This window comes from Nanorana parkeri, unplaced genomic scaffold, assembly GCF_000935625.1.
Source record: "Nanorana parkeri isolate BGI_ZX_2015 unplaced genomic scaffold, ASM93562v1 scaffold1070, whole genome shotgun sequence".
NCBI lineage: Eukaryota > Metazoa > Chordata > Amphibia > Anura > Dicroglossidae > Nanorana > Nanorana parkeri.
Genome location: NW_017307338.1, coordinates 73,721 through 89,220, shown reverse-complemented (window position 1 = coordinate 89,220; position 15,500 = coordinate 73,721). Strand labels below are relative to the sequence as shown.

At 40.1% G+C, this 15,500-nt stretch overlaps 1 protein-coding gene across 1 annotated transcript; it reads right to left on the bottom strand.

The window, feature by feature from the left end:
* Positions 1-2,710: 2,710 nt before the first annotated feature.
* Positions 2,711-14,618, bottom strand: LOC108796159 (serine/threonine-protein kinase SBK1-like). The gene is made up of 3 exons (XM_018567588.1): positions 14,453-14,618; positions 11,705-11,907; positions 2,711-3,274 (listed from the first exon to the last, which is right to left on the bottom strand). The coding sequence occupies exons 1-3, from the start codon at positions 14,616-14,618 to the stop codon at positions 2,711-2,713; spliced, it is 933 nt and encodes a 310-aa protein (XP_018423090.1).
* Positions 14,619-15,500: the final 882 nt, after the last annotated feature.

The window sequence follows — 15,500 nt, the reverse complement described above, 5'->3', positions numbered from 1 at the left end:
TTTATCTATGGTGACGTCAGAGGTGTGCAGCATTTCTTTTGGAATGTATTTGCTATTTGGTGTTGAAGGAAGCGAGATGGAGATTGTTGGCAATTTCTGGCTAACAGTTAATGCTCTCAGATGCGGAACGTGTCTCAATTTGTGGTAAATGGCAATTTGTATAGGCATACCTCGAATACATGCTTCATAAGCTAGCCAAACCTTATCTGGTTTAGTTTTGTCATAGAAAGATATTCAGATATTTAGGTAGAGATGGTAATGATCACATCTGGGTTGTAAAAGAAGGCCTTCTTGAGCCACCAGGTAGTTGTAGAACAGACCAAAGACATAATATGACAAGAGTATATCAAATTTTTGAGGTTAGTGGTTTCATTGAGCATGACATTTGTCCTTGGAGATGTTTTTTTGGCATGGTAAGAATATCTCCTCAGTAACATTCATCTATTCATGTGTCTGTAAAATTAAAAAGAGAGAGGAGTTTTTATTTTTGATGTTGGTCTGTAATAACTTTAAATGTCCCTTAAATAATGTTTTAGGACAGGACTCCATGCCTGATGAGGGCTCGGTATAAAAGAGTATCAAGGAGTAGACATGTGCGATTCGTTTCGTTCCGAATCGAAATTCGGACGAATTTTCGGAAATTCGGACATTCGGATGTATCTGAATTCCGAATTACAGATATAATGAATGCAAACGAATCCGAATTTCCGTTTCCGAAATTCGATAGCGGTAGTTCGTTTGAACGTTCGTTTCGTGTTCGTTTCTTATTCGTTTAGTTCGTTGGAGCAAAGTGACATTGAATGTCACTTTGCTGCAAACGAACGTTCGAACGAACTACCACTACCGAATTTCGTCCGAATCCGAATTCTGAATTCAAATTGACTTTCACACCCGAATCCCGAAAAACGAAATAACACAAATCCGAATTTAAAACGAAACGAAGCTAAACGAATTTTTTGTCAGTGCACATGTCTATCAAGGAGTATTCAAGAGGGGTTCTAGGTTTTCACCAGTCTGTATGACGTAGCTGTACTGGTTATTAGTGGAATCAGGGATGTTCACCAGTTGGCGTTGGTGGCTAAAACAAACTAAGTTTAGGTCAAAAGCCAGTTATTAACTTGTGTGTTTTCTGAATGTGAAAGGAAATTGCAGCACTACACTCAAACATAGGGAAAATCAGACACCTTAAGCAGGAACTGAACATCAGAAGTATACCACATATACCAGTGCTAGTATATTGTAATGTAGCAGTCAGTTATGTATGACACAGTACAAATGTAAAGGGCAATATTACCATAAAGTGTCCTTAGTTATAATTATATCTAATCAGATCTTTCTGTTTTCATGCTTGCAGTAAAAAAACAAAAAAGTTGTAAGCTGGTTGCCATGGGTAACAAAACATTTTCCTTTAGAAGAAGTCAGAGTGGTTGGGTAGTTTCCTCGTAGGGTTGACTCATCCAGTACAATTTTTATCTTCCCCACACTTACAGAAGTGCTATCACTCACACCTTGCTTGTGTGTTACAAGCTTTTGATGTAAATGCCTTTTCGTTTCGATATAGATAAAAGTATGGAGAAATGTAACAGGGTTATTCACAAAAGGGTGAAGAGTTTGGAGAAGGCAGGAGAAGTGAACAATCTAGGCCAAAATAGCTGATTTGAAAAAATTCTCCAATTCAGCTCACTTTCCAGTTCAGCTATGTTGTCCTAGATTGTTCACTTCTCCTGCCTTCTCCAAACTCTTCACCCTTCTGTGAATAACTCTGTAAGGTTTTTTATCACCTAATGGATGCTGTTTAACATAACACTGGCATCTATTTTAATTTTAAATCAACGGCATGGATTACAGAAAGAAATATTAAAAAGGCATCACAATGTTATGCATGTCCTCATTTTATTAGGTAATTTCAGATGTTACAAAAAACTGTTAAACGTTTTACCAAAAGTGACATTTGACATACATTCTGTCTGCCTTAAATGGGAACTGTAATCCAATTTCTAAACACATCACTATCTTCTACAAAAGATCTACTGTTAAGTGTATTGTATTGTCTATATATCAGAGGTATGTGAAAATAGAAAGAAAACTGCATTTGGTACTATCATTCTTAAGTAAATAAAAATATGGTTCCTGCTGTGCTATCTGGTCCTCTGCTTTTCATGTCCGTGACATACCTATCACAATGATCTATTCTGTAATAAACTAGTAGGAAGCACCATGACTAGTGTTCCTTCCTATGACTGGTTCTCTTAGATGCTGGTGATTGATAGTATGAAAGTGACAGTATTTGAGTATTGTCCCTCTTCAGTCCTTAATCCACCAGCAGCATCAGCCACCTACTGGCCTAATACACTCACTGCTAGAATTTTCTGTACTTCTACCAGAAGGATCTTTGTGATTGAGAAACTGGCATTACCTTGATTAACATACAATAAAACCATAGAATGCAATTCAAAAAAGTTTAAGAGCAAGTTTACTATTTAATAAACTTGTAATGGATCTGACACACCAGAGAGTGAGAGTAGTTTGTCTGTGGCTGGAAAGGTTGGTAGATTTTGGTCAAGAAAAGGACTGAAGCACCCAAAATAAGAAATGGCATAGACTGAGACATTATAGATGTTAGTATTCTCTACTAACTATATTTCTGACAATGATGTCATTGTGCTATCATAAAACAAGCCTGTATGAAGAAATATATAAAGCAGCAGAATTATTTTAATTCTTGCAATGATTTCCAATTATCCACGATCCATGGATAGTTTAGATATCGTAAAGCTCTATTCACTGAACTTCTTTCAGAAGGGTTCAGTGCCATTAACTGCCTGAGCATATCCATGGCCTCAAATGTAAGTTTTCTCCAATGCCAAGATAGCTCTTCATGACTGCCAGTTTGCTGCCACAATATAAAATCTTCAAAAAACGGATCAGATGGCAGTGTTTTTTCCCAAGGGAAATATCCTGTCATCAAACAAAAGAGAAGAACTCCAAAGGCCCATGTATCTAGAGTGAAATCAATGGCAACTGCCTCTCCATTCTGAGAGTTGCTTAATTCTGGTGCCGTGTAAGGAATGATACCAGACACAAGTTTAAGCAAGGTGCCTTTGGGACGAGTCAGTCCAAAATCAGTAAGTTTGATTCTTTGACAATCTCTACCGAAGAGAAGCACATTTTCAGGTTTTACATCTCGATAAACCAGGCCTCTGCTGTGGATGAATTCAAGGGCGCTCACTAGTTGACTGGTGACCTTCTTGGCAATTGGTTCTGGTACTCCTTCCTGTTAAAATATACAAGCAACAAAAATACAAATTAATATGATAATTACTGAAGGGTTATGTGGGAAGCATTTGAAATCTAATTATCAGCATGATCTAGCTCACTTTTTTTGGAAATTCTGCTCCTTTTCCTAATAAAATTATATACTGTGCATACAATTTTAGGTGATAAAAGTACTGGAAACAATTACAAATATATCAATTTAGGTTTTGATAGATATAGGAATGGTTTGAACACTGATATGTTTTTTTTTTAAACAAAGCAAAAAAAAAAAAAAGATTTGCCTTTAGATAAACTTTAATCATTTTGATAAAAAAAGGGGAAAGTAAAATAAGTAGCATTGTTGGTTAGGTATAAAAAAAACAGCAATGTCGTTTAAATGTTGATCTTATGTCACTTGTAACGAAACTTTAAATAAACAAATTATTCTATTTTGTTAGATTAAAAAAATCCAATGTTTTTCTCTAAAACGTCAATTAGCCTCTTTTAAGGCCAGGCAGGTAACAGGTAAGGACCAAAGCGCAGCAAATCATAAAGTACCTTGGTTCTTGTGTTTATCATACTAACAAACTGGATTGGAGTGGATTTTTTAAATAAAAAGTATTCAACAAAATGTGTTTTTCCACCGTCCACAAATGTGTTTTTGCTAGAGTATTGAAGCAACTGGGTCAGCAGGACACCCAGAAAGGTCAGTATTTGCTGTTGCATTCATGTTTTCAGGTTTCATGCTTTCAGGTTTTCTTCAGTAAACCTCACTATATATTATAGCTTAGCAAATGTTTTTGTTTTGAATTTTCTGCATTCAGAATCCACCTGTAATCCGCAATTAGAGCAGAAAATTGGATGTGGTGAAGATAAACCATGCAATGGAATGCCTGTCAGCCCAAAAGCTCTTAAAGCCCAACTCAAACATAATTTTTTGTAAATCAGCCCCCACTCCCTGTTGTACAACAAAAATGTGCCGCGCAGTAATCTCCATGATCCAGCACTGCCCTAATTCTGTGGTCTAGCATCAGTTGTCTTCAGGGTTGAATGATACCCAGCATTATTCAACCCACTTCCTGTGAGTCTAGAGAGGCAAGAACATCAAGCTTTGGAGGTGTGTCAGCAAGCCACTCTGGACTTAAAGGGGAATACTGCAGAGAGCATTGCCATGTCGTTACAGATTGCCATTCTCTGCAGCATTCTGGACCAGGGCCATAGCTAGGGCTCAGCACGGCAGAGAGAAGAGGCTCTTCTCAGGTCCGCGATGCTCTTCCCTCCCTGTATGGGCAGAGACAGCGGGGATTCAAGTGAAGCCGGCGGGGGGGGCGGAGGAGGGAGCTGTCACTTTAGGATGGCCAAGCAGTGAGGAGAGAGTGAGCCGCACGGCCAGGATCTGACAGCCGGCGGCTTTTTCTCTCCTCACCGCTCGGCCATCCTGAAGTGACAGTGCTCCCTCCTATGCCCCCCCCCCACACACACACACACAGGCTTCTGTGCTTCACTTCTCCTTGAATCCCCGCTGTCTCTGCCCATACAGGCAGGGAAGAGCATCGCGGACCTGAGAAGAAGCTGCAGGCTTTGCCGCCCCTCTGTGTGTGGCAGAGCGGCTCAGGATGGAGAGCGGAGGATCGGTTAAAATCTGTGATATTTACTGATCCTCTGCATGCAGCAAAACACTGGAGTGATCAGGTGATCACTCCTGTGTTTGTAAATAACTGGGGACACATAGTACTATGTGTCCCTAGTTATGTATGAACAGGAAGTGCTTTACATCACTTCCGCTATATTCATGAGTTTCTGAATGGGTAGTAGGACTCAGTACAGATTCTTCTCCCCATTCAGAAACTGGTTGATAGTAATTATTTCCAGTATATGTGTACTTTCCATTCCTCAATTTCTTTTTCTATTTTAAAAGGGAAATATCAGGGGGATGCTTTTCCAAAGCGCCCCCAACAGTAAAAAATAAATAAATAAAATAAAATGAAAAAAAATTAAGAAATATCAAAAAATAAAGAAAAAATAAAGAAAACACATCCTGAAGGCGGGGAGCATGACGATACATAAGGCTGCACATGCGTGGCGTTGGGTGATGTCACACGCCTGTTAGGGGGCACTTTTTTTGTTCTTGCCTCGGGGGCAAAAAAAGCTAGCAATGGCTCTGTTCTGGACCTTCCCACCACCAGAGGAAGAAGAGCATGAAGAGGAACCATGCATGAGATTTCCGTTAATTGAACTTGTCTGTTATTGACAGGTTGTCCTTTTTTTCTCAAAGAGCTACCTTGGGATTTACGCCAAGGGCTAATCTTTCCTCTAATCTTCTGGAACTGAAATATTAGTTGCAGACATTTCACTGTATGGTTCAATGTTTTAGAAATGAGTATAAGGTCTGAGAGCTCTGTCTGTCTGTTAGAGCATATGTAGCACTCATCGCTCTTGCAGGTCTTTCCATTTCTCAGCCAAGTTTCTGAAGTTGTTTCTCTAGCGCTGATGTTTCCTGGAAGATCTGGAGGAAATATATACCATAAAGTGTACACAGCAACAAGATGCAGGTAGAAATAGAATGTCCACAAAAGTTATCTTTCTTAGGAACTTGAAAACTAATAATTGAACCACTTGTATAGCATTACCTTTGCAAAAGGAAAACCTTTAAATATGCTCAGGTCTTGTTTATTATATAACATTTTTGGGGAACACATTCCAAGCAACTCCCCAGTGCTGATGGGTGTGAAGATTGATTTCAACTCTGTGGGGGCCACACGTTCTTTTCCTTCTGACTATTATGATACCAGAGCTGGAGTCAAAGCTACTAAAGTGACATTCAAATCACCAGCAATTTATTGGCTACCACATTCAACAGGTGCATATTACCTCTGTAATAAACAAGACGAATGTGAAGGGCAAGTGTCAGCAAATGTTTCAATGATCAATCTGTAAACATTCACTGGAGAATGTCTTTTGAATGCTTATACAAATATTCCCTTACAGGGCAGAAGATTGTAAATTTAGAACAGTTTGTCAGGAAAATGTGACAGAGCTAAAGTGTGTGCATAGCCAACACTTTTTATTGTATTGGATAGATTAGGGAAAGATTATCTTGGTCTCCCAGTCTCGCTCTCAACCCCCACAATAAAGAATATTTTGTGGGCCCTAGTTTGCCATGCAAAATAAATAAAGTAACTACACAGTCCAGGACCAATGAACACTATGTTGTACTATACTAAAATGCGGATTTGTGAGTCTGGGACATTACCAGTGTGGCAGTCTTTCTTACCTATATTGTTTACACTGTTGCTGGTATTCCATTCCTTTGTCATAATAGGGTTAATACAGACCATTCTTGGGACAGAAAGAATAAGGCCATTTGCGGCAGCCTGCTGTAACTTATGAACCTTTATTCACTATTGCAAATTATTTTTTGTCCTAATTTCTCTTGGGGGACGGTCCCTGGCCACTCAGTCCTGTGTGCAATGTAAGGAGGTGTATAGAACGCCCCATGTGCATTCTAGGCACTTTCTTACATTGTTTACCATCATCTAACCCAACATCAGATCCATGATACTTTCAAATGAGTCCTGCACAGCACATTGGTGCCAATCTTGGGTTCAGGCGACTATTGGCATTTGCTGTTTTTCCTATGCCCACTACTGTTTATACTAATGCATCTCCCAGCTGCTGCAGATGACCTTCATGGTCTTTTGCAGATTTACATGTTTGCCATTTCTATTATACCGTCTAATAACCACTGTAGTGGTATCCTATTTTTGAGCCATCCGGTATGAGTACCATGCTACAGTCCTGTCATGGACTTCACTCACCTTACATTGTTACTATGCACTCTTCAAAGCCATAATCTCCCTCATCATTTTCAACCATAGGGGACCCCCTGCCCAGGTGGACCCATGCTGCCTCAACTGCAAGTCATTAGACCAGCTCACCACCTGCTCTTCATGCCTATGAAAATTATGTACTTTCTGGTCCCTTCCTTTCCTCCCGCCTTTTCCATTCCCTCCTTCCTCTTCCTCCCTTCCCTCCCCCTTCTTCATTATCTTTCTCCCCTCCTCTTTTCCCCCCTTCCTACCCTGTTCCCTTCACCCTCCCCCGTGAGTCCCAGGGATGCTCCATCAGCTTCTTGATATTACACAAAAATGACGCTTAATTGGCTAATCCTTAATGTCCAAGACCTTAACTTCCCCCAAAAGATATTTAAATTATTCTGATATCTGCACAATTGGATTGACCTGGCCTGTCTTCAGGAAAGACATTTAGCCAATCTTTCTAAATCCAAGTTTTTTGATGTCCACTACCCACAAGTTTTCCATGCCAATGTCCCTACCAAAACTTGTGAAGTCCTCATTGCATTTTGTAAGTCATCCCCCTTCCGCTCTGCTCCCTACTCTCAGTCCTGAGGATCTCCAGCTGGCGATGAGAGATACATGGCGGTGGGGGGAAGACAGAACCAAGAGGACAGAGCCAGCGAGGAGAGAGGTAGGCGTGGGGTGGGCAGCGGGGGGAGGACAGACCTGCTGGCTGGATACAAGTGGCTTCCCTGCTCTACATTTAGCTCTGCTTGCCCAAAGCAGGGCTAAATGTATAAAACAACTTACCACCCGGCGCCCAGAAGTGCATGCTCCAGGCGTCAGGAGATTCCACACCCCTGCCGCCCCTGTGCACTTGGTTGTAAATCCCCTCCAGACACAAATATCTTCCCTAAACCATTAGCTGATCAAAATCCAAGTATTATTTCACTTGCCACATGCTTTTGATGTCACATGGGTGATCCAGAAAAGATTTTCAATTATTCTTGGGTAAGTAGTGTATAAAGGTGCCTTAGGACCCTAGTGCCTTAGGAGGGAGGTGTTATGGTCGAGTGTGAAACATAAGCCAATCAACATAAAATCAACCACAAGGGCAATCCAGTGGTGGGGGACCATAGAGGGGTATTATATGAGTGACTTGCTGCACTCCTTACCGTTATAGAATGTTCCTTGAAATCTTGGTGGTTGCTAGTAGTGACCACGGATGGCGCCGTGAAGATATACAAGTTTTCAAAAAGATGTTGGTGACATCCATTTAGGTGAAATCAACAGAGTCCATTTATTAATAAATGGACTCTGTTGATTTCACCTAAATGGTGTGCTAGTGACATCCTTTTGAAATCACAGAGGGGTAATGACACAATGGGAGAAGAAGAATCCTACTATATAGCTGCCACACAATGCGCCCTTGGCACTACTATACGCAACCTAGGAACTCCCTTTGTGTACAACCTTGGATCTAGTCAAGTGCCACCCTGTTCCCATATCTATTCTGCCATGGCTATACCCACCAAAATGCCCACCAAAGCTTAATCCTATATTAACTCATTCCTTTCAGTGTGGGACTCAGTCAAGTACTCAGGGAAATTATTATGCCCCAATTTACCTATATGGGAGATATTAAATTGCCCTTTGTTCCCCAGACCTTGAGATTCAGGCCCAGTTTATATGGTGGAGAACCCATGGTGTTAACAACATTTTTAAATTGACCTTCATGGGCATCGAAACTTTTTAACAAATACAGGACTCTTACACTATCTCATTATGGGAACAGTACTATTACCTGGAAATACAACATTTTATTAAGTCCTTACTAAAACATAACACATCTTCCCTCATTAGTATAGCCTTTGAGCAGCATTGCCACAGAAACCCACACTCCCTCAGCCTCAAGTCTTCAATTTACTCTTCCCTTCAGCCCCCTGGTATACATGACCCAAGGACATATCAAACAAAGTCTGAAGCTGTGCTGGGCATGACACTTCAGCCTGAGGACTGGCAGGAGATTTGCAATTGCTAAACGCTAAAAAATTCCCTGGCACTTGAAAATTCCTACAAGGTCCTCTATGTGACCTTTAGCTTGGCTAAATATATTCCTACTTACCCTTCAGCATATTTAAGAGGATGTACAATGGCACACATCTAGTGGATCTGTCCTTGAGTTAATCGATTGTGGATAAGGCCTCATGTACACTACGTCGGAAAAACATCAGTCCAGGAGCATTTGGAGCTCTTTTCTAAATATACCTGGACTCATGTAATACTTTTCTATGACTGAATGCACACCTAGACTTTCAGCAGCATCTAGGTTTATTAGAAGCTATACCCAACTAGAAATTTCTGCTTCCTGAGTCCATTCAACCCAGTTTTACGTAGCTAAACGTGTTAATGCATGTAAAGGCATGTAAACATGTGTAAAAGTGACTAGGCCCAGCAATGCACACCTAGACTTTCAGCAGCTTCTAGTTTTTTTAGAAGCTATACCCAACTAGAAATGTCTGCTTCCTGAGTCCATTCAGCCCAGTTTTATGTAGTTAAACATGTGTTAATGCATGTAAAGGCATGTAAACGTGTGTAAAAGTGACTAAGCCCAGCAACAACCAAACCAGAAAAAGTAATCTAGATAACTCTTGTGTTTACATGCAGCCAGCTAGTGCAGGTAGTGCACACGAGGCCTAAGGGTAGATGAGGCCTCATCTGTTCTCTTCTCAATACTAACTTACATAAGTGTGTGTGGGATGCCCTTTTTAGCAAACCCATACCTTATTTCTTCTGACTAGAGACGGTCCCTAATTACACATATTTTTATGGCCTCCTGACCAACCATAGCCAGGGCTTGGAAGACTCTCTCATTGAACTTTGATGAGGTTAAAAATCAAATAAATTGCTAAAGATCTATATGAAACTAACACCCATTCTGACAGACACCCACAGAAAAATCTTGAAAATATTTTAACCTCGTATTTTGTATTCACAACCTAAACAATCCCCCCTTCTCCAACACCTTCCTAACTTCACTCTTTTCCCATTTTTCGCCATTTTCTCTACTGCCTTTCCAACTTTCCCTACCTCCTTTCCCCTTCCCTCCGCTTTCCTGAACATTTCCCACTCTTCAATACCCTTCCTGCCCCCCACCTCCCCATCCCTCACCTTCACCACCTATTTACGTTGCCCATCAACCTGCTTCCCTCGCCCCTCCTGACACCTTCTCTATGGGGCAACAACTAACGTCCCTCATAGGGTTTCCTTTGTTGCCCAATCTTGCCTCCAATATTCCACTCAATTCTCTAACATTTCAGCTAAAATCTAATCTTTCTAATCCATTCTGGATTCTGCCTTTCTTATATTTCTTACACTATACTGTTTCTTTATGGTATGTTAATGTCTACATGATGTCATTACTGTTTTTCTCTGGAATTATTTCCCATTTGGCTGTCAAACCATACTTTGTAACCCTTAAAAATCAATAAAACCTTTAAGAGAAAAAGTCTACAAAAAATGAGAGTGCTTTTCTAATACTTAACCCTTATATGACAGGGGGATGACCATCTGGGTTAGTTTCTTTAGCTATGTTAATGTTATTTAGGTATAACCTGGACATGTTCTTGTGTTATGCTAGTAACAATTAATATTTTTGCTTTGTTCTTTACAAGTATATTTCCCAAGTTATCTTTTGTAGCCTCTGTATTATCAAACTTCTTTCCTTTAGAATGTATCAAGTTGTAAATGTTTTTGTTGTAATTACCTAAGCAATCTGCTTTTTAAGCTCTATTTTTTTAGTTTTTATTTCATACCTTATACAGTATTTATAAAATATCAGTACCCTTAACTTAACTTATATACTTTACTTATACCCTTAACTTTAAGGGAATACAATTATTAATTTTTCTGCTAATTGTATCTACATACTGTACATTACTATTTAGCCCTAAAAGTTTCATTTATTGCTAGAGATTATGTTCCTATAGGAATTGTACTTGCTTTAGCATCTGTTAAAACCCAGGGATAAGCAAATATTGCTTAAAAAATACAAGAGCCATGTGTATTCTTTCTTGAATCTTGGTGTGCTTTGTGTATTTCTTACAGACTTGTGCAGTAATCCAGTGTAAAACTCTACCTCTGTGCAGAACTTTCCTGTAATAACGACTGGTGGTCACCACTGGTCTCTTCTCCTTGAGCCCTTGTAGCTTATCCTGGATCATTGTAATACACAGCCGCTTGTGTGCAAAGTTTTATGCCTCTCCACCTCTATCTCTATCTCTGGTTCCCACCTTAGGCTGGCTGCTAGCATGGACCTCCTGCTTCCTAGCAACTACAGAAAGCAGTGAGAATTGCTCCTCTCTGTCTTCAACTCAAACATCTCCCTTCTCTTACCTGTCTTAATAGGTATCTAATTAGGTAGGTCTAAAGGGAAAGTACCTGTCCTCTCAAAGAAACCCAAAGTAACCCACTATTAGCCCTGCCCTAGGCTGATTCCCAACAATATAGATAATAAAGAGGACTATAAAGTCTTCGCCAGATTGACTCCTTGATTGCCCGTATAGTCCTTTATAATTTTATAATTATAACTCACAAATTTTATCAACTTATAGCACATTAAAAATAAAACATAAAATTTAACTTTTTCTTACACTTGGCTTTATAATGGAAATTAGATCTTTTTGCAGCGCAGCTTCATACAGGAAACCATAGTGCTCAGAAGATTCAAATGCGATTCCGAACATGCCAATAATATGTGGGTGAGTAGATAGGGATAGAGCCACACAGTATTCATACAGGAAATTCTGCCTCTTGGTTAAAGTTTTTGTAAGAAGCTTTAAAGCCATTGGTGTTCCTGTAAAATAAGTATACATAAAAATGTGAGAATATTTTATAAAATATTGGATGTTGTAAGCTACTACATGTTGAACAACACATTTGCTCTTTGCATTGTCATAGTAATAAGCTAACTCGTGATCTAGTTAATGCCTAACTCAGGCTAAATGTAAAGAAAAAGATAAATATATATAGATTACACAATTTTTGGGGCCTGTCGCAGACACAAGATGAAAACATCTCTAAATACTACACCAGCTATTCTTATGCAAGTGCCTCTACGTATATACAAACCTTGGTTACAATAGATTTTCAGTTTTATGTCTACATTGTAACGTTACAAAATATTATGTTATTTCTGTTTTTGGGAAGTAGTTTGCATACATTATATGGCCCACAGTTTGTAGACATCTGCCCATGATATCTATATAAGCTTGTTGGATATCCCAATCCATAATTATGAACCTTAACATTGAATTTTCCCCCTGTTTCCAGCTCTAGTAGCATTCAATCTTCTGGAAAAGCATTAATTTGTGACATCAGGTACTGATATTGGGCAAGTGGATTTTGCAATTGATGTTCAAATTCATCCCAAAGGTGTTCAGTAGGGTCAAGGTCAAGGCTCTGTTTAGGCCACATGAGGTTCTCACACCAAACTTGTCAAATAATTTCTTTATCACGCTGGCTATGTGTATAGGGGGGCATGCTGGAATAGAAAAGGGCCTTCCCCAAACTGTTCCCAGGAAGTCGGAAGTGTACATTTGTCTAAACTTTCTTTTGTATTCTGTATCATTAACAATACCCGTCATTTGGAATGGTGCCTACACTCTATTGACCATATTGATAGGTGTGATGGTTCGGTGTTCACGTACTTTTAGACATATAGTGTATTTGGCAAATCCACCCCACTTTTTATTATGCCATCCCATCTCAGTTGCATAACATAGGGGTCTATTCACGAAGCAGCCGAAGAATCTAGCCGTAGCTTCTGCCGATCCTTTGGCTGGCTTCGGCCCCAGGACCCCTTCGGTTCAGTAGAACCGAAGGGCTGCTGTACGGGCTATTCACTATAGCCCGTACAGCTCCCGAACTTGGCCGAGCGGCTCAGTCGAGCCGAACGCATATGCCTCGGCTCGGCTGAGCCACGCTGAAAGCTGAAGCTGGCCGAGAGGCTGGCCATTGGCCGGCAGACAGCCTGCTTCTCACAGCTGGGCAGAGCCAGCCATGATCTTACGGCTGGCTCCGGCCACTTGCAGAGAGATCAGCGACCCTGGTTACCAGCTAACCAGGGACACTGATCTCCAGACAGCAAACTCTCCCTGGCGCTCCGGGAGTCTCCCGCTTCCGGCCACCAAGGAGAGAAACACTGCTTTTTCTTTTTTTTCTTATTCTGACACGGTCCACTACTGATTGACAGCAGCAGAGAGCGGGTACAATGCTAGTTTGCTATTGGCTATTGCAAATTGAAATAGCCAATAGGAATCTAGCAATGCATTTCTATGGTCAAAATGTTTTAATTTTTTTTTTCTATTCAAAAGCATTGTACCCGCTCTCTGCAGCAGAACCGCCGTCCAATAGAAACCTGTTGGGCGGAGCTAGCTGTCATTGCTAGCTCCGCACAATTGTTTTCTATTTTAATTTTTCTACTTTTTTTAACTGTTTTTCTGTTCTGCTCGGTCCCGCAGAGGGACTGAGCAGAACAGCCGAGCCGAATGCCGCTCGGCCGCATTCGGCTATTCACTCACTGCTGTTCGGCATCTATGAGAATAGACCGAACAGCAGCGAGTAGCCTGCCGGAGGTTCGGCTCAGCCGATCCAGATGTTGGATCGGCTGAGTCGAACTCCTTCTGCACTTCGGGTCGGCTGAACATGCTGAGCATGATCGGCCGACCCGAAGCCACGCAAAGCCACCCGATGTAGGCTGATTTCAGCCGATATACGGCTGAAATCAGCCGTACCAGCCTGAAGTGAATAGCCGAACAGCATTCGACTCACTTCACTTCAGGTCGGTCTTTCACTCGGCTGCCTACAGCAGCTTAGTGAATAGACCCCATAGTTATAATGCCATGGGGGTTAAACATACGGGTACTTCTTTGTTCCTTTATGCTGGAGTGTCATTTTTATGTCAGGCTGCAAAGAGTCAAAACTATTTTTTTATATTTTTTAACTAATAAATGGCACTTGATGTTAATGAATGTGAATGTTAGATGCATAAATGAAATTCTTAATAAAAGCACTGTGCATGTTAAACTTAATACATAGCAAAACTACAATGCAATTCCATAACAACCTATAGCCAAAAGTCATTGAGGCAAAAAGTGATAGAAAATGCAAAATGTTATAGTTGTCTCCAGGACAAGAGACGAGGTTAAACATTCCTATGAGGGCACCTGCCCTATCTGCTGGGAATCATACAGCTCATAATTTGTTCTAGCCTGAAATCTTAAGGTGCATAATTCTGTACAGATCAGACTGATTTACTACAAATAATAAGGTGAATTGAAATTGATTATTGACATTCTCTTGATACAATTTATCTGTAATTATCTGTGACTTTCAATTACCTCTTTGACGGTGGATAACCAAGGTTACTTGGCCATATTTTCCTCTTCCAAGTTGTTTGATGAATTTGTAATGATCTTCAACTTCCATCCTAACCAGGTTTTGACCAGTAATTTCCATCATCTCTTCAAGCATGTTAGCTGCTGTCAAACCGATATTTGAGTCCATGACTGATGTGTTGTCCTAATTGCAAAACAAATAAAAACTTGTTTTTAAAATTAACTAAATGTGAGAAGTTATTATTAAAGCCTCTAAGACTGATTATCAATCATTGCAGTGCTTTCATATTGCCCACTTCAGCTTGTCTTTCTCTTATGTATTTCAACTATGCTTAATTGCGCCCGGGCGCAGAGGGGCAGCAGCGGTGTCCTTGTGGGGAAGCAGAACTAAATGTAGAGAGGGCAACTTAACGCTAACATTTAGTCCTGCTTTGCACAAGCAGGACTAAATGGAGAGTGAGGGAAGTCGATTGTTCGTTTACATGTGATCTTTTGCGATGTCGCCGAGATCACATGCAAAAAGTCTGCAGCCTCCCCTCCCCCCTCTACTTACCTCTCTCCTCTGGTTCCATCCTCCAGGCTCCTCCACCGAGTCTCTCCTCACTGCAGTGAGCAGAGCGGCAGGGTTAAAACTAACCCTGCCACTCCATATAGACAGTGATAGGGTAGAGCTGTGCTCTTCCTCTCACCTGTCACAGTTCCATTGGAGTTCTTTATTGACGAGGTCAATAAAGAGAACCTGCCACCTCCAATTGCTATCACACAGGGGATTGCTTTCTCCTGTGTGATACCAATAAAGTTAGGTGAAAAAATTATTAAATTGATTTTTTTTTAAATTAAATAAATAAAAATAAAAAAATAATAAAATGAAATAATTAAATAACAAAATAAAAAGGTGATTAAAAAGTAAAAAAAAAAAGAAACAAATTATTAAAAAATAAGAAAATAATTATAAAAAATAAACAATAATAAGATTTAAAAAATGATAAAAAAAGTAAAAAAGATAAATAAAAATCTAAAAAAATTAAATTGATAAAAAAATAATTAAATA

Bases quoted from the DNA above. Each gene is read 5' to 3' on its own strand.
- LOC108796159 (XM_018567588.1), bottom strand. From the start codon at position 14,618: ATGGACTCAAATATCGGTTTGACAGCAGCTAACATGCTTGAAGAGATG. The intron at 11,908-14,452 runs GTAATTGAAAGT...CTTATTTTACAG, and splicing joins GGTTATCCACCGTCAAAGAG to GAACACCAATGGCTTTAAAG. The intron at 3,275-11,704 runs GTAAGAAAAAGT...ATATTTTAACAG, and splicing joins TTTCCATTATAAAGCCAAGT to GAAGGAGTACCAGAACCAAT.